We start from the raw sequence: 21145 nt of genomic DNA on the forward strand, positions 1-21145 counted from the left end.
GGCCACCCCCAGAGAGCTGTGGCCAGTATTTCAGTGTCCAGGTGGAGGCAAGTGACCAGTGGTGTCCCTCAGGGCTCAGTACTGGGACCAGTGCTGTTCAACATCTTTGTTGGAGACATGGACAGTGGGATTGAGTGTCTCTCCTCAGCAAGTTTGCTGATGATCCCAGCTGTGTGGTGTGGCTGAGACCCAAGAGGGACAGGATCCATCCAGAGGGACCCTGACAGGCTGGAAAGATGGGCCATGAACCTCATGAAGTTCAATGAGGCCAAGTGCAGGGTCCTGCCCCTGGGTCAGCACAATCCCAGGCACAAATACAGGCTGGGGGGAGAAGGGCTGGAGAGCAGCCCTGAGGAAAAGGACTTGGGGGTGGGAGGAGATGAGAAGCTCGACATGAGCCACCAGTGAGTGCTGGAGCCCAGAGGCCAGTTGTGTCCTGGGCTGCATCTAAAGAAGTGTGGCCAGCAGGGCCAGGGAGGGGATTCTGCCCCTCTGCTCTGCTCTGGTGAGACCCCACCTGGAGTGTGTGTCCAGCTCTGGTGCCCTCAGCACAGGAGAGACATGGATCTGTTGGAGAGAGTCCAGAGAAGGGCCACCAAGATGATCCCAGGACTGGAGCAGCTCTGCTCTGGAGACAGGCTGGGAGAGTTGGGGTGTTCAGCCTGGAGAAGAGAAGGCTCCAGGGAGACCTTAGAGCACCTTCCAGTGCCTGAAGGGGCTCCAGGAAAGCTGGGGAGGGGCTTGGGGCAAGGGCAGGGAGGGATGGGATGAGGGGGTTGGATGAAAACTGGAAGAGGGGAGATTTAGGTTGGACATCAAGAAGAAATTCTTGGCTGTGAGGCTGGTGAGACCCTGGCCCAGGTTGCCCAGGGAAGCTGTGGCTGCCCCATCCCTGGCAGTGTTGAAGGGCAGGTTGGATGGGGCTTGGAGCAGCCTGGGCTGGTGGGAGGTGTCCCTGCCCGTGCAGGGGGTTGGATCTAGATGATCTTCAAGGCCCTTTGCAACCTTCACCATTCTATGATTCTGTGATTCTGTCTCTGGGTTCCTGGCTGCAGTGGGACTTGGGTACTGTTGGCATTTTTGGGTTCTTCTTGGAGGAGCTGAACTCACACCCCTGGACACCTTTCCTGGGCTTGGTGGTGTGAGACATTGGCTTCTTCGTTGTGCAGGTCTCTGTGAGGCCACACACAGCTCCTGGGGTTGCTCAGAACTGGCTGGTGCAAGGTACAGCCACTCCAAGGGGACTGGGAGCAACCTAGATGCCAGAGACCCCCATCTTCTCCCACTCTACTACAGAGACAAGGTCCCCAAGCCTCTGAAGTGAGGGCAGGAGGAAGGAGACGTCTGATGAAGGAGGCTGGAGGGCCTGCTGAGCCACACAGGCACTAAGGAGCCCTTTGCTGGAGCCCAGCTCCATCAGGGTGCAGCACCAAGGTGGGCACGGGGAGGGGACAGTCCCCAGCAGCAGCAATGACAGGGCTGGGTGCCAGTGACAGCCACGCTCTGCCCATCTCCCAGACCAGGAGCCATCCAGGGATGCTGAGCCCTGCTGAGCAGTCCCTGGGTGGCTGTGGCACACCAGCTGTCCCCTCCTGCAGTGACAGGCGTTGCCTCTGGGCACCCCCCACCTCTGTGTTGCTCTGTGCCCAGCTCCCACCAGCCCCTGCCGTGGGGACCGTGCTGCTGGGCCAGGCTGGGACCCTGTGGTCCTGCATTTCTGCTGACCAAGCTGTCCCCTGCCTGTGACCAGCACACAGTGGAAAGAGGAACAATGAGTTTCTCTCTCATGCAGAGAAAGTGAAACTTGTCCCTTTGACACTTCTGTTTCCCAACCAGGCAAACCCTGTGCACGCAAGCACAGCCCCCCCTGCTCCTCTTCCTCCCTGCTCCCAGGGAAGAGCTTCCAGCAAACAGAGCTGCTGTTCAGCTGGGTCTGCCTTCATCCCCAGCAAGGAGGTAAGTCCCCCCAGAAAGCTGGGGACATGTCCCCTCTCCCACTGCTCTCCAGTCCTTGCTCCCTATCCCCCTCCTTTCTTCACTTCCCCCTTCCACAAGGGTTTAAAGTAGGAAAGGGAGGAGAAGATGATGCAGGGAGTTGGGGGTGGTGTAGAGTAAAAAGGGTTGTAGGAATCTGTCTTTTCTCCATGTTGTGGGCATCACTGGGCTCTACAGCTATCCCGGGCTGAGCCCCTCAGGTTCTGGGGTAGGTCTGTGTGTTCAGGACATCCCTCTTCTCTCCCAGCTCTGTTGTTGATCTGGATCCCTTACCTGTTCATCCCTCCTCTGTCTCCTCTCTGCCTTCCTCCTCACTGGTGCTCTCTCTCCCATGGGACCATGGCTCTGTCCATCAGTGCTTGCTCCCCCAGCACTGGCAGAAGCATCCTCTGCACTCCTCTGATGTGCAACCACCCAACCCCAGGGCACAGGGTTTATGCCCTGCTCCATGTCCTGGGCTTTCCAGCCCCGCACTCCTGCCGTGGGCACGTCAGAAATTTTCAGCAACATCAATGATTTCAGATCACACAAGGGAACAGCCTCAGAATTCCTCCGTGAAGTAATTTTCCCATCAGCTGTGGTGGCTGGGCTACCTGCAGTGGGCAACAACACAAGGCTGGTGTGGTAGCTCTGTGCATGCAGCTGGTGGACAGCACTTGGTGTGTCTGTGTCCAGGGGGCATCCGTGTGTTTGCTGTGAGCTTTGTCTCCATCCCTGATGTCCCACCCCTGTGCTTGCAGGGACACAGGATGGAACTCGGGCTTTGGCTGGTGACCAGCACCCTGGCAGCAGTGCTGGGCACGGCCCTGGCGCAGGGCAACACCTGTCGGGCACCAGATGGCAAGGATGGCCTCCCAGGAGTCCCTGGCCTTGATGGGAGGCCAGGGCAGAAGGGTGACAGGGGAGAACCAGGTAAGCAGGAGCTGGGGACTCCCAGTGCAGGGGGTCTGGAAGCCTCAAGCCTCTCGGCAAGAGCATCTCGGGCCGTGGCAGCAGCTCAGGAGATGCCAGATGGGCATGAACTGCCCCCTTAACCACCTCTCCCCAGGGAAGTCAGCACAGAGGACAGGCATCCAGGGACTCAAAGGGGACGCAGGGGAGCCGGGGCCTCCAGGCATCCCTGGGAACCAGGGCTACCACGGCCTGTATGGCCCCCCTGGGGTCCCGGGGCTGGCAGGACCAAAGGGGGAGAAGGGCAAAGCCGGCAACATCCTGGAGCAGCCACGTCCTGCCTTCTCTGCCTCGAGGAAGTCCCCGCCACCCTTGGGCAAGACGGTGGTGTTTGACAACATCATCACCAACGAGGAGAGCTCCTACAGCCCCCGGAGCGGGGAGTTCACCTGCCGCGTCCCCGGCCTCTACTACTTCTCCTACCAGGTGGTCTCCAGCGGGGACCTCTGCCTGAGCATCACCAAGAACCAGGAGCGTGTGGTCACCTTCTGCGACTCCAACAGCCGTGAGCTGCTGCAGGTGAACTCGGGCAGCAGCGTGATCAGCCTGGCCGAGGGTGACCGGGTGGCCCTGAGCACCGACCCCAGGGGCAGCTCCATCTACAGCGGCTCCGACGCCGACAGCGTCTTCAGCGGCTTCATGCTCTTCCCGCAGACGGGCTGATGGACACCAGGCAGGGACCTGCTGAGCCCCACGGCCCCGTGCTGGGGGCAGCTGCCTGTGTTTCCCACCCCAACCCCCCTCCCCGGTTAGCCTGTGAGATGGTTTAGTGCCCCGGCAAATGGGGGTGGCCCCACATTGAGCCACCGTGGTCCTTTTCCTTCCCCCGGCGTGGCCGGGCTGGGGGTCACTGCTGAGACCCCTGAGAGCAGTTCCCTCTGTTCTGAGCCTGCCCACCCCGTTCTGGGGGCACCTGGTCCCTGCAGCCCTTTCTGCTCCTGGGCACTCAGACCCCACACCAGAGGGGACCAGTTGTCACTGTGTGTCACCAGCTGTGGGTCTTTATTCCTGAGTGAGAAACCCCTGCTCTGCTACACTAACCAAGCCTGGAGCCCCTCAGCTCTGCCCCGCAGCATCCCAGCCCACTGCACTATAAATAAAACCCTCCAAAACAGCTGCTTGGTTTTTCTTGCCTATTTGTGTGTCTCACCCAAATCACTGGTGTCCTGGGCCCATTCCCAAGCTGCCCAGGGAGAGCAGAGCTCCCCGTTTGCCCTTGGCCAAGCACAGACCCCAGCTGCAAGAGCAGGAGGACAGGAGGGAACTGAGTGTGCAAGCAGAGCGGGCACTTCCAGGAGCAGGAAATCTCTGGGACAAGCCTGTGTCCCCTTCCCCTGAGGAGCCCAAACCAGCTGTGCTGTAGAAGGATAAATTTAGGCAGCAGGTAGTGGACCTCACCAACACGGTCCTCTCTTGGTATCCCAGCTCTCCCAGGAAGGGGAAAGGTCCTCCAGCCTTTCCACAAGGAAGGACAAGGACGTTGGGGTGACTGATGGGATTGTGGAGTGGTGGTGGTGGGGTTGTGGGGCAAGACTCTTCTCTCTTCAGCTTGGGGTGAGACTAGTGGGAAGAAGGGAGGTCGGGCAGGTATCAGGCAGCCAGAAAGCATCAGGGAAGCCACGCAGATGCCATACCCTGGGACTGCTGCTCCACAGATGCTGAGCAGCCAGATGTCTCCATTCCTGGAGCAGTGTGGAGGAGCCCAGGTCACCTGTGAGGACCAACACCCCAACAAGAGCTGCTGGGGCACCAGTGCACTCAGCAGCCAGTGGGCTGGGTGCAGAGTGGCCAGCCATCCTGCAGGTCAGAAACCCTCAAGGAGAAATGTCCTTCAGTCCCCTTGCCTGGGGATAGAGCAACTCCCTTCAGAGCCAGGCGATGACCTTGGAATTATGGAATTGTTCTGGTTGGAAATGACCTTTAAGGTCATTGAGTCCAATCACTAACCCAGCACTGCCAAGGCCACTGCTAAACCACGTCCCTCAGCAGCTACACGGCTTTTAAACACCTGCAAGGATGGTGAGTCCAGCCCCTGCTGCTGCAGGAGCACAAGGGCAGGTCTGGCTGCCCAGCCAGGCTTGCTCCAGTGAAACAACCGGGCAGGAGGATGTGAAACTGGGCTGGGGCCAGCTGGGGGTTCCTGGTCCCCAGGGGCCCCGTCCTAACTCTGCAGCTTCCTCCAAGAGCTGTCACAGAGTCACCCAGGCCGTGCTGTGCACACAGCAGCCAGAGGGCTCCAGGACCCCCTGCTCCCCCCACCAGAGGTAAGGGGTCCAGCAGGGCCCATCTCCTGGGGGTGGGCAGCTCGGGGACTGGGGGTCCAGCAGCATGGCACAGGGCTGGGCTGAGTGAGAGGAGGAGGAGGAAAATGAGAGAGCAAGCCTCAAGAGAAGCAGCTGAGAGAGCTGGAGGTGTCCAGCCTGGAGACAAGGAGGTTGAGGAGAGACCTTCTTGCTCTCTGCAGCTGCCTGAGAGGAGGTTGGAGCCAGGGGGGTCGAGCTCTGCTCCCCAGGAACATGGGACAGAACAAGAGAATTCAGCCTCAAGTTGTGCCAGGGGAGGTTTGGGTTGGATATTGGGAACAATTTCTTCACTGAAAGGGTTGTCAGGCACTTGTCCTTGCTGGGAGAAGATCCAGTTCCCTGGACCAGGCACTGTCCTGGGAGACTCCCAGCTGATGGGGGTCTTGATCCTGATGGGCAGAGCCAGGAAATTCAGGCTGCTCCTGGAGGAGGGGTGAGATCTGCCAGGTCCAGGGAGCCCCAGGTTCAGTGCAGCATGGTGCAACCATCTGCAGCAAGGTCTGCATCTTGCAGGGGCTTCAGGACACTGGAGCAGGAGAGCTTGGGGCTGGCCATGTGTGCAGCAAGACCTGACAGGTCCATCCCCCCTTGTGCCAGCAGCTCTGGGGGTGGGGAGGAGCCCAGGGTCCCTCTCCACACACCCACCTCCCCACTGCCAGGCAATTGGCATGAGGGGGACACTGAAAGCCCTACCACTGCAGCAGGTGCTCCTGGTACCATCAGCACAGCATCTCCTGTGCCCCATGGCCTGGAAGCCACCCTGCTGTGGCTCCTCATCCCTCCGCTTTCTTTCCCTTTCCATGCTCCAGGGCACCAAAATGGAGCAGAGCTTCTGGGAACAGCTCCATCTGGTTCTTGCCCTCCTGCTGCTGAGTCTGGGGTCTGTTATGACTGAAGATGTCACTTACAGCTGCTATGGGACTCCAGGCCTGCCAGGCTGGCCAGGTCTGCCAGGCAAGGATGGCCGGGATGGGCTGAAGGGAGCCAAAGGAGAGCCAGGTGAGTGACCAAGGAGGGCAACCACATGAGCTGTTGAAGGGGGAGCAGTGAGTCCTCCATGCCTGGTCTGCAGGCCATTGGAGAGCATCCTCTGAGGACAGAGCAGAAGGAAAAGAGGCTGGAGAGGGGCAACAACCCTCTCCTGCCTGAGGGAAGAGGCTGGGGCAGCCTCTCCCCACATCCTGCCATTGTCACTGACTCCCTTTCTCTTCCCACTGCCCCCCAGGCATCCCAGCCACGCAGGGAATGCAAGGGCCCAAGGGCATGAAAGGGGAACCAGGTAGTCCTGGCTTGCCTGGCAAGACTGGCCCCGTTGGTCCCCCTGGACCCCCTGGAGACCCTGGAGCAACGGGCACGCCCGGGAAGCCGGGGATGCCAGGCATCTACAAGCAGAACCAGCAGTCAGCATTCTCAGTGACCAGGCAGACCAGCGTGTACCCCTTGAAGAACGTCCCCGTGGTGTTCAACCACGTCATCACCAACACCAACCAGGACTACAACACCACCACTGGCAAGTTCACCTGCAAGCTCCCCGGCCTCTACTACTTTGTCTTCCACGCCTCACAGACAGCCAACCTCTGTGTCATCCTGTACAAGAGCGGGAGCAAGGTGGCCAGCTTCTGTGACCACAAGACCAACAGCGTGCAGGTCAGCTCTGGTGGGACCCTCCTGCACCTGGCTGCTGGCAACCAGGTCTGGCTGGAGGTGAACGACTACAACGGCATGGTGGGCATTGCCAACTCTGACAGCATCTTCTCAGGGTTCCTGCTCTTCCCAGACTAAAGGACCAGCAGAGCCCACCCCAGCACACCAACCTCTTCACCCTGCCCTGCAAATACTGGTGCTCCTTGCCAGGCTGTTCCTGATGCTCCAGGTTTCTCTGCTGGGTGGGAAGCCCCAGCCAGGGGGTCAGCCTCAGCCACCAGACCCAACCCCCTGGCCAGGGGGCTGAGCTCAGGAGCCACTGAACAGGGGGAACAGGCGTGTCTGGATGCACCTGCACCCCAAGTGATGGTGCCAAGACCCCAGGTCTTGATGGCACCCCCACCATGATAACCTCACCTTCCCTTCTGCTCCCAGACCCAGAGGTCTCTTTGCCTCTGTCCCCTTCCCACCTGGACTGCACCAGGAACAGCCAGGTGCCCTGGAGCAGACTGGCACCAGCACCTTCACCATCACCCACCTCTGGAAAGTGTCAATAAAACTCTCCCCAGTGCACCTGTCCCAGAGTATTTTGTCGTCCCTGACTTGCCTTTCTGCGGGGGTGTGCACAACATCTGGATGTCTGGGGGGCACCAGAATGTCCCCGGGCCCCTGCTGACTCAACTGTGCTCAGCACCAGTGAGCACCACACACTGTTCACAGCCCCAGGTCACCAGGGCAGGTCACCCCCCCCTGCACTGACTGCAGCAAGGGGGCTGTTCCCAAGCCCATGCACAAAGATCCACCAAGGGGAGGGGGAACCAAGGCTACTCCAGGCAGGGGCCCTGATGCTCCACTTCTCCTCCAAGTGGATGCAATTCAATTGCAGGGCACACAGCCCTCATAGCCATGGCTCTGGTGGCCAGGACATCCCCAGGACCCCAGCCTCATCAGAGACAGGGAAGGGGAAGCACTGGCTTGTCCAAGAGAGACCAAAGGAGCTCATGGCCGTGGAGGCTACAGAGTCCACCCAAACACAATGGAGATTCCTCCTGGTGCCACATGCTGCATGGTGGAACAGGGGATCATCTCCTGAACGTCCTGTGCTTCACCTCCACCAGGCATCAGCAGAAAGCAGGTCTGGAAGTGCTTTCACCACTGGGTGAAATCACTTCCCATCCACAATGTTCAGGAGAACCTGTGTGACAGATGCAAGGTGATGGATGCTGAGATCCTGCAGCATCCTCTGGTCCTGCTGGTACCTGCAGCAGAGCTGGGTACACACAGAGGAGCCTGAGGGACTGGGGTTTCTGCAGGGGTAACCCCAAACTTGTCTGCAGTGTTCCCCATAGAAAACAAACGTGAGCAGGACCCAGGGACCCTGCAGGACACAGTGGACTTCCCTCTGCTCCCTGGGGCTAAGGCTGTACCCCTGAAGGGCCCCACGGGGCTATCTGGGGACAGCATGTTCTGCTGAGCTGATGTTCATGGTGGATATGAAAGTACCACTGAAGAAAGGGTAGGAGCTAAAGATAAAAAAGGGATGTGGCCCAGAGCCTTTCACAACAACCATTGCAGCAAACTTCTGCTTCTCTCCAGGGTCACTTCCCAGCAGGACGCTGGTGGGTCCTGCTCCATCTCCCCATCTGTGCAAGGACAAGCTCAAGGTAAGAGCAAGACATGGCACAGCTGAGCCCCAGCTCCCCCCTGCAGGCAGGAGCACGCGGGGAACCTGGCAGTGCTGGGGTGACAATCCCCCTCTGCACCACCTTGCTGTGGCTTGCAGCAGCAGAGAAAGGGGGCTGGTGGGCTGGGGGTGGGGGAGATCCCCAAGAGGAACCCAACCCCTTCTGTTCCACCTGGGGGAAGGGGGAGGTGGAAAGGGGAGAGGGCAAGGGGCCAGATGGGTGATCAGGGACTGAGCATCAGTCTGAAGGGTGCCCTGGGGTGCTCTCCTGCCCTGAGATGGTCTTGCCTGCCTGGACCTGGGCTAGAAGCCTGCAGGTCCTCATACATCTGAATGCTGCATCTGAATTGGAGCTGCTCTGGGTGGAGGATCCAACTCAATGGCCTCTTTTCTTGCTGACATCAGAGTTTCAATGCTGGGAAAGTCCACCTGAGGCCAAGGAGTGTGGCTGGGGCAAAGTGGTGTCCAGATCCAGCCCCCAAATGCCCAGTGATTACCCCACATGCCCCTGCATCAGGAGCTGGGGGAAGGAGCTGAGCTGTGGGATGCAGGGAGGGCAGAAGGAACATGAGATCCCAGGGACTGGAAGCTCACATGACTGCCCCAACAAGGCTGGATAGATGCAGGAATGTTCCTGGGATGAAGCAGGTGTGTGGCAGGACACAACAGGACCCCACAGAGGGTAGGGGACAGGTTTGGGGATTTCACAGCCATCTGCAAGGACCAAAGCTGTCCCTTGGGTGTGCTGGTGGGGAGCAGGAGCAGATGGTGCAGCTGCCCTGGCCTGGGGAAGGATTTTGCTCTATAGTTGTGGTGCAGAATTCCTCCTCTGAGGGAGCAGTGGGCACTCAGGGCAGTAGGGTCCTGGCCACATCTCCATGGCAGCCAGGCTGGACACCAGACGCCCAGGACAGCACAACCTGTGCTCAGATATTCATGTGCTGAAGTTCTGGGCACTTATAAACTGATAATTTAAGAGGAGGAAGAGAGTGCCAAGCCCTCCCATGCCCAGAGGGGCTGGCCTCTACAAGGTGAGTAGATTTGGCTCTGCAGAGGGATGTTTCCCCCAAATTGGTGGCATCACACAGAAGCGCTTCATCCTCCAGAGCAGCACGGGGTGCCTTCCCCACCCCCCACTGCCCCAGGCAAGCCCCTCCACCCCTTCCTGTGCTCCAGCAGATGCAGAGCGTGTGGGCCATGCTGATCTGCCTGGCTGGAGGGCAGCTGGCAAGTGCCACATTCTGCGAGACCTACGGCAACATCCCGGGCATCCCAGGGGCGCCGGGGCAGCCCGGCAGCAACGGCAGGGATGGGGAGAACGGCCCCAAGGGTGAGCCAGGTAAGGAGGAGGCTACAGGAGGGGACATGTCACCTGGGGAATACAGAGAGCAGGAAAAGCGTAGACTCATGGAATGGTTTGGGTTGGAAGGGACCTTTGAAGGCCACCTAGCCCAAGCTCCCTGCAGCCAGCAGGGACAGCTTCAGTTAGACCAGGTTGCTCCAAGCCCCGTCCAACCCGACCCTGGATGTTTGCAGGGATGGGGCATCTGCCACCTCTCTGGGCAACCCGGGCCCGTGTTTCACCACCCTCATTGTAAAAAAAAAATGTCCTTATATCTAGTGTGAACCTCCCCTCCTTCAGTTTAAAGCCATTGCTCCTTGTCCTGTCACTACAGGCCTGCTGAAAACTGTCCCCATCTTTCTTATAAGCCCCCATTAAGTACTGAAAGGCCACAATAAGGTCTCCCTGGAGCCTTCTCTTCTCCAGGCTGAACACCCCAACTCTCCCAGCCTGGCTCCAGTGCAGAGCTGCTCCAGCCCTCCCATCATCTCTGTGGCCTCTTCTGGACTTGCTCCATCAGTTTCATGTCCTTCTGGTGTTGGGAACCCCAGAACTGGCCCCAGCCCTGCAGGGGGGTCTCTCACCAGAGCAGAGCAGAGGGGACAATCCCCTCCCTGGCCCTGCTGGTCATGCTTCTTTCAATGCAGCCCAGGCTGTCTGGGCTCATCTTGGCAGGGCTGCTCCCCAGGCCTTCACCCCCCAGCCTGTCTTGGTACCAGGGGCTGCCTCAGATGCAGGACAAGGCAGTACCAGGTGCATGGTCTTGGGAAAGCAATCAATTTTCCACCAGTCCCTTGGGGATATTATCAGGTGGGAGTGACATTTGAGGACAGAGGGGCTGGACAGACCAAAGCACCCCAAGGAACCTTGGGAGAGAGGGTGCACAAGAACAAGGGCTGTCACAGCTGCAGGGTGTCCACTGACCCAGATCCCTGCATTTCCTTTCCAGTGTCCCCTCTGCAGACCTATGGGGCCCAGCTGCAACCACAATTACTCTTCCCCCTACTTTCTAGGTCCCCCAGGCCAGGTGGTGCACGAAGAAGACGTGGGGGAGAAGGGAGCCCCAGGAGCGCCAGGGCACCCTGGGAAGGTTGGCCCCAGGGGTCCCCCTGGTTCAAAGGGCTTACCAGGTCTCATGGGACCCCCTGGCCCTCAGGGGGACTCCGGTGACTACAAGGCCAGCCTCAAGTCTGCCTTCTCAGCTGCCAGGTCCATCAGCTCCTACCCCCGCCGGGACCAGCCCGTTCGCTTCGACCGCATCTTGTCCAACCGGCAGGGTCACTACGAGAACCGCTACGGCCGCTTCGTCTGCCGCCTCCCGGGCGTCTACTACTTCACCTACCACGTCACCTCCAGGAGCAACCTGTGCCTCAGCATAAAAAAGGGCCGGGGTGGCAGCAGAGGAGAGAAGGTGGTGACCTTCTGCGACTACTCCCACAACAGCTACCAGGTCACCACAGGCGGCGTGGTCCTCAAGATGGCAGCAAACGAGTCCGTCTGGCTGGAGCCAACAGAGAAGAACTCCCTGGTGGGGATAGAAGGGTCTGACAGCATCTTCTCTGGTTTCCTGGTCTTCCCTGATGCTTAGCCCTGCTGCTGGTGTCTCTGCGGCCCTTCCCTGCTGCCTGGCCCACCTAGGGCTGAGGACTCCCCTGGAAATAACTCATCGCTCCAGATTTGCTGCCCTAAGTCCATTGTTGCTGGTCTTGCACATTAAATGACAAGTCCTTCTGCTACTGGTTCTTTCCTGCCTAGGATTCGCCTCTTTCTCCCTGAATAATGCTCAGATACCCAGGGCATTGCCTCCTGCACCCCTGGGTGCAGCCCAGGTTCCTTAGTATCTCATTCCTGCTGAGCAGAGCCCATCAATTCATACAGCCCCTGCTGCAGAAAAGTGCTGAGTATCTCCTTCCAGAGCCACCCAGAGAATGTCCCAGCACAGGGTTAGGAAAACATGGAGAGGCCACCTGGTCTGTAGCCAGATGAAGGCTACATAACAACTGTGACAACTGAGACCACTGGGTACTGGTGGTAGATGGGGACATGCTGGAGATGGTACCACACTGGAGATACCTGAGGCCTGTAGGATCTGGGGACACCAGCCTCTCTTAGATGTTCTTTTGAGGTGAGGATGACAAGAATATCCACAGAAGTTTGTCAAAGCTTGTAACAAGGTGAGCCATGTGTGTGTGGGGAAGAGCTTGGTTCTGTGATGGAAGAGGTGTGGGGCACAGGGATATGCCCCAGGGTAGGACACAGGGATGTGCCCCAGGGTAGGACACAGGGATGTGCCCCAGTGTAGGGCACAGGGATATGCCCCAGTGTAGGGCACAGGGATATGCCCCAGTGTAGGGCACAGGGATATGCCCCAGTGTAGGGCACAGGGATGTGCCCCAGTGTAGGGCACAGGGATGTGCCCCAGGGTAGGACACAGGGATGTGCCCCAGGGTAGGGCACACAGCTGTCCCCTGGTGCAGCTTGGCAGGCTCCAGAGCAGCCCTCTGACAACAGCAGAGGACCCACAGGACCAAGTCCTATAGCCCAGTCAAACCTCTTCTGGAGATCCTATAACCCAGCCAAGGATCTCCTGATTAGTAAGAGCTGAGGACCCCAAAGATGTCCACGTCCCTGGAGCAGGTGACAGCCCATTGTGACTGGATGCCTGCAGCCCCCAGCCCAGCTGTGGCAGGTGGTCCCAAGAGCTGTGGCTGGACACGGGCTGCTCAGGAGAGGTTTCCTGGGGATCTGGGATTTGACAGGGGCTGCTTGAAAGGACGATGATGAAGGGTTTGAGGGTGGCAGGAGGGGCTTTTATGGAGCTCTTGGAGTCTGCGTGTGGATCCCCGCAACTCTGGGCTGCCCAGCTGCCCCTGCCCCAGCGCAGGGCAGTGGTGGTCACTGGTGGCTCCGGTTTCTGTCCGGAATGAGTTGCCAGCAGGTGGCACCGGAGACCGGCTGAGCTCCCACCCGGCCAGCGGGAGCATCTCCCGGAGCATCCCCGGAGCATCCCGGGATCATCCTCGGAGCATCCCCGGGATCATCCCCGGGATCATCCCCGGAGCATCCCCGGGATCATCCCCGGAGCATCCCTGCTCCCCGGCGGGAAGGGCCGGGCTGGGTGGGATGTTCAGAGCTGCCCTGCCTGGCAGGACTGGGAGGAATCACAGAGTCACCAAGGCTGGAAAAGACCTTTAAGATCATCAAGTCCAACCTATGGCCTGACACCCCCACATCTCTAGACCGTGGCACTAAGTGAAACCTCCAGCCTTTCCTAGAGCACCTCCAGGGATGGTGCCTCCACCACTTCCCTGGGCAGCCCATCCCAATGTCTGATCACCCTTTCCAAGAGGAAATACTTCCTGATATCCCACCTAAACCTCCCCTGGAGCAGCTTCAAGCCAGGCCCTCTGGTCCTGTCACTGGTTGCCTGGGTAAGAGCCCAGACCCCACCTGACCACAACCTCCCTTCAGGTGGTTGTAGAGAGTGAGAAGGTCTCTCCTGAGCCTCTTTTTCCAGCAGGTTAGTGCTGCCTGCTGGGGCCCTGGGTGGCTGCCTCCTCCTCCTCAGCAACTCACTGCTTTTGCCTTCCTTCAGCAACATCTGCAGCTGCTGCCCCCAGGAGTGCAGCCACCCCCTGTCCCCAGACCTCTACCTCCTGTCAGCAAGTCAGGGATCTTCAGTCACCTCCCAAAGCTCTCCCTGTGCAGGAGCTCTGGGCTGCTTTCCAAGTGCAGCTGCAAGGCTCAGGCCATTTTGCAGCTGCAGGTGCAGCATCCCAAATACGACCAGGTTGGCGGGGAAGGTGGAGGGAAAGATTCCACTCCCAAAACAAGAGGCTGGGCAGGACACACCAGGTAAGTCTACCGAACCCTCCACAGGTCTGCAGAAGACACCAAATCAAGTAGCAGTCACTGTCCTGGAAGACAAGGCTGTCATTCAAAGCTGGAGAAATGGGCTGGCAGGAACCTCCTGACATTTAATGGAGACAAATGCAAAGTCCTTCCTCTGGCATGGGATAACCCCACGCAGCAGGACAGGAGGCAGCTTTGCAGGGGCAGAGCTGGGATGCTAGTGGACAGCAGGCTGAAGCTTTCTGCCTTGCTGAGTAATTGCAATAATCATTTTGGACTCCTGAAAAGGTCTTTGTTAGGACTCCTCCGGTGTGGAGCTGGTTTTATTTTTACAACTAATGCCTGACCTAACACCAGCAGAAGCCAAAGGGTTTCTAGGGTCTTGGCTGTACCTGGAGGGAGTCAGAGGGCAGCACGGGTACCAGCTGCCTCTGGAGTGCAGCTCACAGTGCTCACACAGCCAACAAACAGAGGTGCACGAGGCACTGTGACCTCCTGTGGGCCTCAGCAGCACCCGTCGATGCCACCTCAGGCATCAGCTCCCTGGGACAGCAGCTGCCTGCTCCCCTGAAGCTGCCACTGCACGTGCCGTGGAGCAGCAAGCCCGTGGGTGTCCAAAATAGGTGAGAGAAGGGGGCCCCAGGGGGCCTCAAGCCCTGGGGCTGCTGGTGGCACATGTAACTTTACCCTTCAGATCCTCCTGGTCTGCTCGGTGTGGGCAGAGTGTTCCTGACCCTGCAGGAGGCCCCAGAACCCCTTCCCTGAGGCCAGAGCTGGGATGCAGATGCCCCCTCCCACGGGACCATACCCAGCAGCAGCCCAGAGCACTGCCCTGTGCCAGCAGACCCTCTGCACCACCCTCAGAGGTGCTCAGGGCCACCACAAAGGGAATGTGGACAGCTTGGAGCTGCCCTGGCAGCCCTTGGTGGAGCCCAGGGAAGGCAGGACTGCCACAGCCCTGCTCCCAAACCTCCCACTCCCTGCCCTGTGTCAAGTCATTAGTGATTCCATGCCAAACCAAACCATCTTGGAACAGCACAACCATTAAGGAGGGCTGGGGAGAAACCTATTGCAGGGTGAGGTGCAGCCTGGTGGTGAGGACAAGGGGAGCTCCACATTTGCTGGCTCTCAGGGATAGGATCAATTTGCACCTTCAATGAACCCTTTACACCTTACCCGTGAGCACCTGTCATCAGACTTCAACCAGACTCTTCTCAGTGGTGTCCAGCAAAAGGACAAGGGGCAGCAGTCATCAGCTGGAGGTTCCCAGGGGAGGTTCAGCCTAAACATAAGGAAAACCTTGAGAGTGAGGGTGACAGAGCCCTGGGCCAGGCTGCCCAGAGAGGCTGTGGAGTCTCCTTCTCTGGAGACATTCCAAACCCACCTGGATGTTCCTGTGGGATCTGCTGTAGGTGACCCTGCTCTAGCAGGTGGTTGGACTGGATCATCTTCAGAGGTCCCATCCACTCCCTACCATGCTGAGATTCTGGGATTCTGTGGACCTGGTCCCATCTGCACCCTCTGCATAGATGTGCAGGTTTTGCTCTCACCCAGACACGCTGACCCTGCACACACACACACACCCCCACACACCCCCACCCCCCCATCTGCAGGTCTGTCCAGACACACATAGAAGGGCAGGTTGGATGGGGCTTGGAGCAGCCTGGGCTGGTGGGAGGTGTCCCTGCCCATGCAGGGGGTTGGATCTAGATGGTCTTTGAGGTTCCTTCCAACCAGTCTGGGATTTTATGACTGTCCCTTGGGGTTTTTCTTTTCCCTTTCCCCCCCTCCCCGCTCTAGGGGGGCAGCAGCAGCCCCTCATGGTGAACCCGGAGCAGAGCTGAGACCTGCACCAGGGGGTGCTCTGCCCCTCACCGTGGAGTCCCGCCTGCAGCAAGGGCTGGGATGTGCCCTGACAGAGCCCACCAGATGCTCAGCAGATGCTCTGGTAGAAGTCGTGGCGGGTGGTGTTGGGAAGTGACTTGGGAGCAGGGGTTTTAGGGGTGGGTAGGTGGTCTGGACAAGCTGCAGCTGAGCAGCCGTGGGGTGCTCTGGTCGCTCAGTGCTGGAGGTGGCACAGGCTGGGGAGCTGAATGGCACAGAGAGCTGACGTGGGGCAGAGCCACGTCACCCAGTCACCCTGCCCCATCATGTACCACATGAAGGTGCCCAGTGACACCAAAAAGCAGTAGGTGGGAGTGCCACTTTCTGGGGACTTGCTGCAACCAGGCCCTGGCTTGGTCCAGAGCTCGAGTGGAGCAAATCCCTTGATGGGCAAAGACACTGGTGGGATTCTAAAATAAAATCTTCCTGTTTCGAGGTATGTAGGAACAGGGATCAGCAAGAATATCACATGGAGGCTTCTCCTGCATCATCTTGCTGGGGCTTTAGTGGTTTTATCTTTGCTGGAACTCCCATCCAGGCACACGCTGGACTGTGGCAGGATCTGAAGTGGGGGAGCCCACTAAGTGCCCATCAATGTGTTCATGGAAAGGGAAGCTGGACTGGAGAGATCAAAGCAAGACTGAACGAGGGATGTGGGGCCTGTGATCTGGTCTGACATCACTAGCAAAAGCCATGGCACCTTCAAAGGTGTTATTCCGTTTGTGCTGAGCCCAGCCAGCCCCCAGCACCTGCTACCTAAGGACCAGCCCTTCCCAAGCCATCCTTGGCTGGACCTGCTCCTTGCTGGCCTCACACACCCACAGTCCTGCTGCCTGGCAGGCTCCTGCCCTGCGCAGCCTCCCATGCAAGCCCTGCCCACTGCCCTGCTCCCTCCTGACATCACTCCTAGGTGCAGAGATGCTTTTCCCCCACCAGCAGCTCCCTCCCTTGCAGCCCACCAGCACTTCCTGCCCTTCAGCCTCCCAGCACTGAGGTGCAGTCCCTGCTGCCACGCTGGCAGCTGCTCTCTGCCTGCTCCTCTGCCCTTGGCTCTGGAGGGAGACGTTGCATGTTTTTTTCAGTGTTCTCCCTTCGCTCCCCTTCCCCAAACCATAATATCAAGCAGGAGGCAAAGCCTGCGTGGGTTCAGTGCTGTGCCACCATGCTGGGATGCTCTGGGAGCTACTGGGGCAACAGGCCAGACTGTGCTGGCTGTGAGGGCTGCAGAGACCAGCAGGACACAGCAGGACCAGCTCAGGTCAGCTGGGGGCTGGGGCACACACGGTCACATCACGGTACACCAGGATCTGGGCAATCCCAAGACAGGTGGAGAACAAGCTTGAGGAGAAGGACCTGGGGGTACTGGGGGTTGAAAAGCTGGACAGGAGCCAGCCACATGTGCTGGCAGCCCAGAAACCAACAGTGTCCTGGGCTGCAGCAAAAGAAGCATAACCAGCAGGTCTCTCTACTGAGACCCCCCTGCAGGGCTGGGTCCAGTTCTGGGGTTCCCCAACTTAAGACACTGTTGGAGCAGGTCCAGAGAAGGCCACAAAGATGATGAGAGGGCTGGAGCAGCTCTGCTCTGGAGCCAGGCTGGGAGAGCTGGGGTGTTCAGCCTGGAGAAGAGAAGGCTCCAGGGAGACCTTAGAGCACCTTCCAGTGCCTGAAGGGGCTCCAGGAAAGCTGGGGAGGGGCTTGGGACAAGGGCAGGGAGGGATGGGATGAGAGGGAATGGATACAAACTGGAAGAGGGAGATTTAGGTTGGACATTAGGAAAAAGTTCTTCCCTATGGGGGTGGTGAGAGCCTGGCCCAGGTTGCCCAGAGAAGCTGTGGCTGCCCCATCCCTGGCAGTGTTGAAGGGCAGGTTGGATGGGGCTTGGAGCAACCTGGGCTGGTGGGAGGTGTCCCTGCCCATGCAGGGGGTTGGGACTGGATGGTCTTTAAGGTTCCTTCCAACCAGTCTGGGATTTTATGACTGTCAGCAGGGCATGAGCCCCCCCACATGGATCCCCTGGGTGCACTGGCTCCACTGGGAGATGGGACTAATTGCAACCTCAGCATGTCTCATGTAGAGTTTGATAGAGGGAAGGCAGTTCAGACAACACCTCCTACCCCAAATCTATCCTCAGGGCTTCCGAGAAGTTTGTTCCCCCCATCCTCAGTCAGGCTTGGATTTGAATTTGAAAGAGAACCAGCAACTGTTTCTTCTGCCTGGAGCATCACAGACTGGCTTGTCTCCCACTTGGAGCTCCAAGGGGAAATCCTGCTTTTCCTGTGCAGGGCCTGGGAGCTGGGCAGGCTCTGCTCTCTGCTGGCCACCAAGGGGTTAAGTCTCAGCCCTTTTTTTTTTTTTTTCCCCTGCTCCGTCTCCTTATGAGGAACAGCCTTTGCGGGGCTGCAGAAAGGCTCTTTCTTTCCCCAGCAGATCTCTGGGAATGAAAAGTCTGTGTTCCAGATATTAAATTACTCATAAAATAGTCGGCCTGTCCCCGAGGCGGCTCGGCAGCCTCCCCAGCCCCCCCCCCCCCCCCCCGGCCCCCTCTGACGGGCTGCTGATGTGCATCTGCGTGTCACCTCCTGCTACAAGGTCAATCTCTCCAATTTAAAGCAGCAACGTCGGAAAGCAAACCAGATTTCAGCCGGAATTAGCTTCAAATGGAGCATTCAGGGGACTCGTGCAGGAGAGGGAGCGCAAGGGGTGGGGGGGGTGGGTGGGGAAGGACCAGCGTGGGGGGGGGGGGGGCCGGGTTGTGGGGTGGTGGGATGGGGCTGGTGGGGATGTGGGGTGGATGCCCCATCAAGGTGGGGCAGCCCACAGGGGAGAGGAGACTCAGGGACCCCCTTGCTCCTTCGCAGCCCCTTCCCCTGGAGCTGGGTGGCCGAGGCCGCTGTGCCCCCCCCCCTCCCCAAGTTGGGAGGTCAGCGGGGCCACCGGGGCGAGCGATGGGGTGTGAGGAGGGGGGCCCAGGTTTCCATAGGGATGCGCGGGGATGGGAAGCCCGGGCAGGGCTCGCTCAGCTCCCGGCGCAGCTCGTTGCCACGTCGGGCTCGTTCCGCTCCGCCGGCCTCTGCATCCCTCCCTCCCCGCCCCACCCCAGCAGCATCTCCCCGGGCCCGCAGCAGGGAGCTGGTGGGAGCAGGATTGAGGGGTGCATCACCGGCAGCTGGGGTTTGCCCCCCTCACGCCCCGTGTGCTGGAGGCTGGGCGGAGGGGTGGGCATCCTCTGTGCTGTGATACAGGACCAGGCTGTGGGTGAAACCCCCCCAAACCAGAGCTGGAGATGTGAAGAGGCAGGTCTGGGAGAGCCCCGCACAGCCCGGCCCTGCCCTCCAGGGGTTTTCTGTGTTCTGCAGGGAAAAAAAAAAAAAAAGGAAAGGCACACCTTGCTTTTCTTCCCGTGCTACCTTCTGGGAGGGACCTGGGGACAAAGCAGTGACCCTCCCGTGCATGCCTCAGTTTCCCCGCAGGAAGGAGCAGACCCTGCTGTGTTACATGCCCTGTCCTAGCAGCCTCTGGGCAGAGGGATGTGGGTCTTTGCCTCCTTTAGCAGCAGATGCTGGGAAGGGGAGCCAGGACCCCAGCCTGGGTGAGGCTGTGAGAGAAGCCCCAGCCCTGTGCTCCTCACATATGTCACCATGTGCCTCACATGGCACAAGCCACAGGGCTCACGTGAATTAATACGCAGGGCACGTAGCAGGAACAGGCACCAAACCCAGCCCCACACACACCCCATGCAAAGCACAAGACACCTCCAGCTGCAGCGAGGCAGGAGCGGTCAGTGCCAGGCTGGAAGAGCCCAGGACTGCCCTCAATGCTGCCCTAAATCCTGTATTTCCATGCAGAGGAGGAAAAAAAAAATAATCAAGCCAGCTGGGAGCCCACAGCACAGAGAGCCACTGCCACGTGCAGCATTGCCAGGGGGGTCCCCAGGGAAATGCATGATGTGACACAAGGGACATGTACCTGAAAGATCCCTCTGGGGTCTGAACAGGGATTATCTGCAAGCCCTGGGTGACTCGGGTGGCTGGAGCCCTTGGGTGAGCTCTTGGGAAGCAGCTCCCAGGGGCTGAACACTGCGGCCCAGTGCTCCCTCCTGTCCCCATTATGTGCCAGGAGAGCTTTTGTCTGGGGATGCTGGCATGTGCAGTCACCAAGGAGACGGGAACAGCAGCGGGTCATCAGCGGCACTGCCAGAGGAGCAGGACAGCCCCGCACGTCCCAGAACAGCCCTGCTCATGCCAGGAGGGAGCAGAACAGCCCCACACAGCCCAGGACAGCCCCACACAGCCCGAGACAGCCCCACACACACTCCAGGAGGGAGCAGGACAGCCCCACACAGCCCAGGACAGCCCCAAACAGCCCAGGACAGCCCCACACACACTCCAGGAGGGAGCAGGACAGCCCCACACAGCCCAGGACAGCCCCACACACACTCCAGGAGGGAGCAGGACAGCCCCACACAGCCCAGGACAGCCACACACAGACTCCAGGAGGGAGAAGGACAGCCCCACACAGCCCAGGACAGCCCCACACAGCCCAGGACAGCCCCACACACACTCCAGGAGGGAGCAGGACAGCCCCACACAGCCCGGGACAGCCCCACACACACTGCAGGAGGGAGCAGGACAGCCCCACACAGCCCAGGACAGCCCCACACACACTCCAGGAGGGAGCAGGACAGCCCCACACAGCCCAGGACAGCCCCACACAGCCCAGGACAGCCCCACACACACTCCAGGAGGGAGCAGGACAGCCCCACACAGCCCAGGACAGCCCCACACAGCCCAGGACAGCCCCACACACACTGCAGGAGGGAGCAGGACAGCCCCACACAGCCCAGGACAGTCCCACACACACTCCAGGAGGGAGCAGGACAGCCCCACACAGCCCAGGACAGCCCCACACAGCCCAGGACAGCCCCACACACACTCCAGGAGGGAGCAGGACAGCCCCACACAGCCCCAACATTGGGTTGCAGCTGCACACTTGCCATGGGCTGCACAACCCATTGAGCTCTGGGCTGCAAGGTGACCCGATGCCATGGATCTACCCCTGAGGATGGCCATGAGGGCTGGGCAGAGGGTCAGGCCCTGGGAATGCAAGGGCTTTGTGCAGTTTTGTCTCATGGAGAACCCCCCTCCAGTACCAAGCACCAACAGTGGGAAGCTTCCAGCAACCACTGAGACCTGGACTCTATTCCTGTGGTGGCACCTGAGCCCTTTCCTGGCCACGGGTGAGACTGCACCTGGAATCCTGGGGTCAGGTCTGGGCCCCTCAGGACAAGGAGATGGAGGGGCTGGAGCGTGTCCAGGGAAGGGCAAGGGAGCTGGGGAAGGGGCTGGAGCACAAGTCTGAGCAGGAGCAGCTGAGGGAGCTGGGGGTGTCCAGCCTGGAGACCAGGAGGTGAGGGGAGACCTGCTGGCTCTGCAGCTGCCTGAGAGGAGGTTGGAGCCACTGGGGTTGGTCTCTTCTGCCAAAGAACAAGAG

General features: G+C 59.5%; 3 protein-coding genes across 5 annotated transcripts; all 3 read left to right on the forward strand.

The window, feature by feature from the left end:
- Nucleotides 1-1828: 1828 nt before the first annotated feature.
- Nucleotides 1829-4060, forward strand: C1QA (complement C1q A chain). 2 transcript variants are annotated; one of them, XM_051637407.1, is made up of 3 exons: nt 1829-1956; nt 2736-2907; nt 3044-4060. In XM_051637407.1, the coding sequence occupies exons 2-3, from the start codon at nt 2745-2747 to the stop codon at nt 3607-3609; spliced, it is 729 nt and encodes a 242-aa protein (XP_051493367.1). In that variant the 5' UTR covers nt 1829-1956; nt 2736-2744; the 3' UTR covers nt 3610-4060. The 2 variants fall into 2 exon arrangements, with proteins under 2 accessions (XP_051493367.1, XP_051493366.1); XM_051637406.1 differs by lacking the exon at nt 1829-1956 and adding an exon at nt 2149-2203.
- A 1064-nt stretch (nt 4061-5124) lies between these two features.
- LOC127392909 (complement C1q subcomponent subunit C-like) lies at nt 5125-7466 on the forward strand. 2 transcript variants are annotated; one of them, XM_051637404.1, is made up of 3 exons: nt 5125-5210; nt 6059-6248; nt 6475-7466. In XM_051637404.1, the coding sequence occupies exons 2-3, from the start codon at nt 6068-6070 to the stop codon at nt 7029-7031; spliced, it is 738 nt and encodes a 245-aa protein (XP_051493364.1). In that variant the 5' UTR covers nt 5125-5210; nt 6059-6067; the 3' UTR covers nt 7032-7466. The 2 variants fall into 2 exon arrangements, with proteins under 2 accessions (XP_051493364.1, XP_051493363.1); XM_051637403.1 differs by lacking the exon at nt 5125-5210 and having other exon boundaries at nt 6050-6248.
- A 1005-nt stretch (nt 7467-8471) lies between these two features.
- On the forward strand, nt 8472-11661 carry C1QB (complement C1q B chain). The gene is made up of 3 exons (XM_051637405.1): nt 8472-8557; nt 9754-9916; nt 10933-11661. The coding sequence occupies exons 2-3, from the start codon at nt 9757-9759 to the stop codon at nt 11505-11507; spliced, it is 735 nt and encodes a 244-aa protein (XP_051493365.1). The 5' UTR covers nt 8472-8557; nt 9754-9756; the 3' UTR covers nt 11508-11661.
- Nucleotides 11662-21145: the final 9484 nt, after the last annotated feature.

This window comes from Apus apus, chromosome 20 (assembly GCF_020740795.1).
Source record: "Apus apus isolate bApuApu2 chromosome 20, bApuApu2.pri.cur, whole genome shotgun sequence".
NCBI classification, from domain to species: domain Eukaryota; kingdom Metazoa; phylum Chordata; class Aves; order Apodiformes; family Apodidae; genus Apus; species Apus apus.

Excerpts from the sequence above, each read along its gene's own strand:
- C1QB (XM_051637405.1), top strand. The coding sequence starts at position 9,757 with ATGCAGAGCGTGTGGGCCATGCTGATCTGCCTGGCTGGAGGGCAGCTG. Across the intron at positions 9,917-10,932 it reads CGGCCCCAAGGGTGAGCCAG|GTCCCCCAGGCCAGGTGGTG; the intron begins GTAAGGAGGAGG and ends CCTACTTTCTAG.
- C1QA (XM_051637407.1), top strand. The coding sequence starts at position 2,745 with ATGGAACTCGGGCTTTGGCTGGTGACCAGCACCCTGGCAGCAGTGCTG. Across the intron at positions 2,908-3,043 it reads GGGTGACAGGGGAGAACCAG|GGAAGTCAGCACAGAGGACA; the intron begins GTAAGCAGGAGC and ends ACCTCTCCCCAG.
- LOC127392909 (XM_051637403.1), top strand. The coding sequence starts at position 6,050 with ATGCTCCAGGGCACCAAAATGGAGCAGAGCTTCTGGGAACAGCTCCAT. Across the intron at positions 6,249-6,474 it reads GGGAGCCAAAGGAGAGCCAG|GCATCCCAGCCACGCAGGGA; the intron begins GTGAGTGACCAA and ends ACTGCCCCCCAG.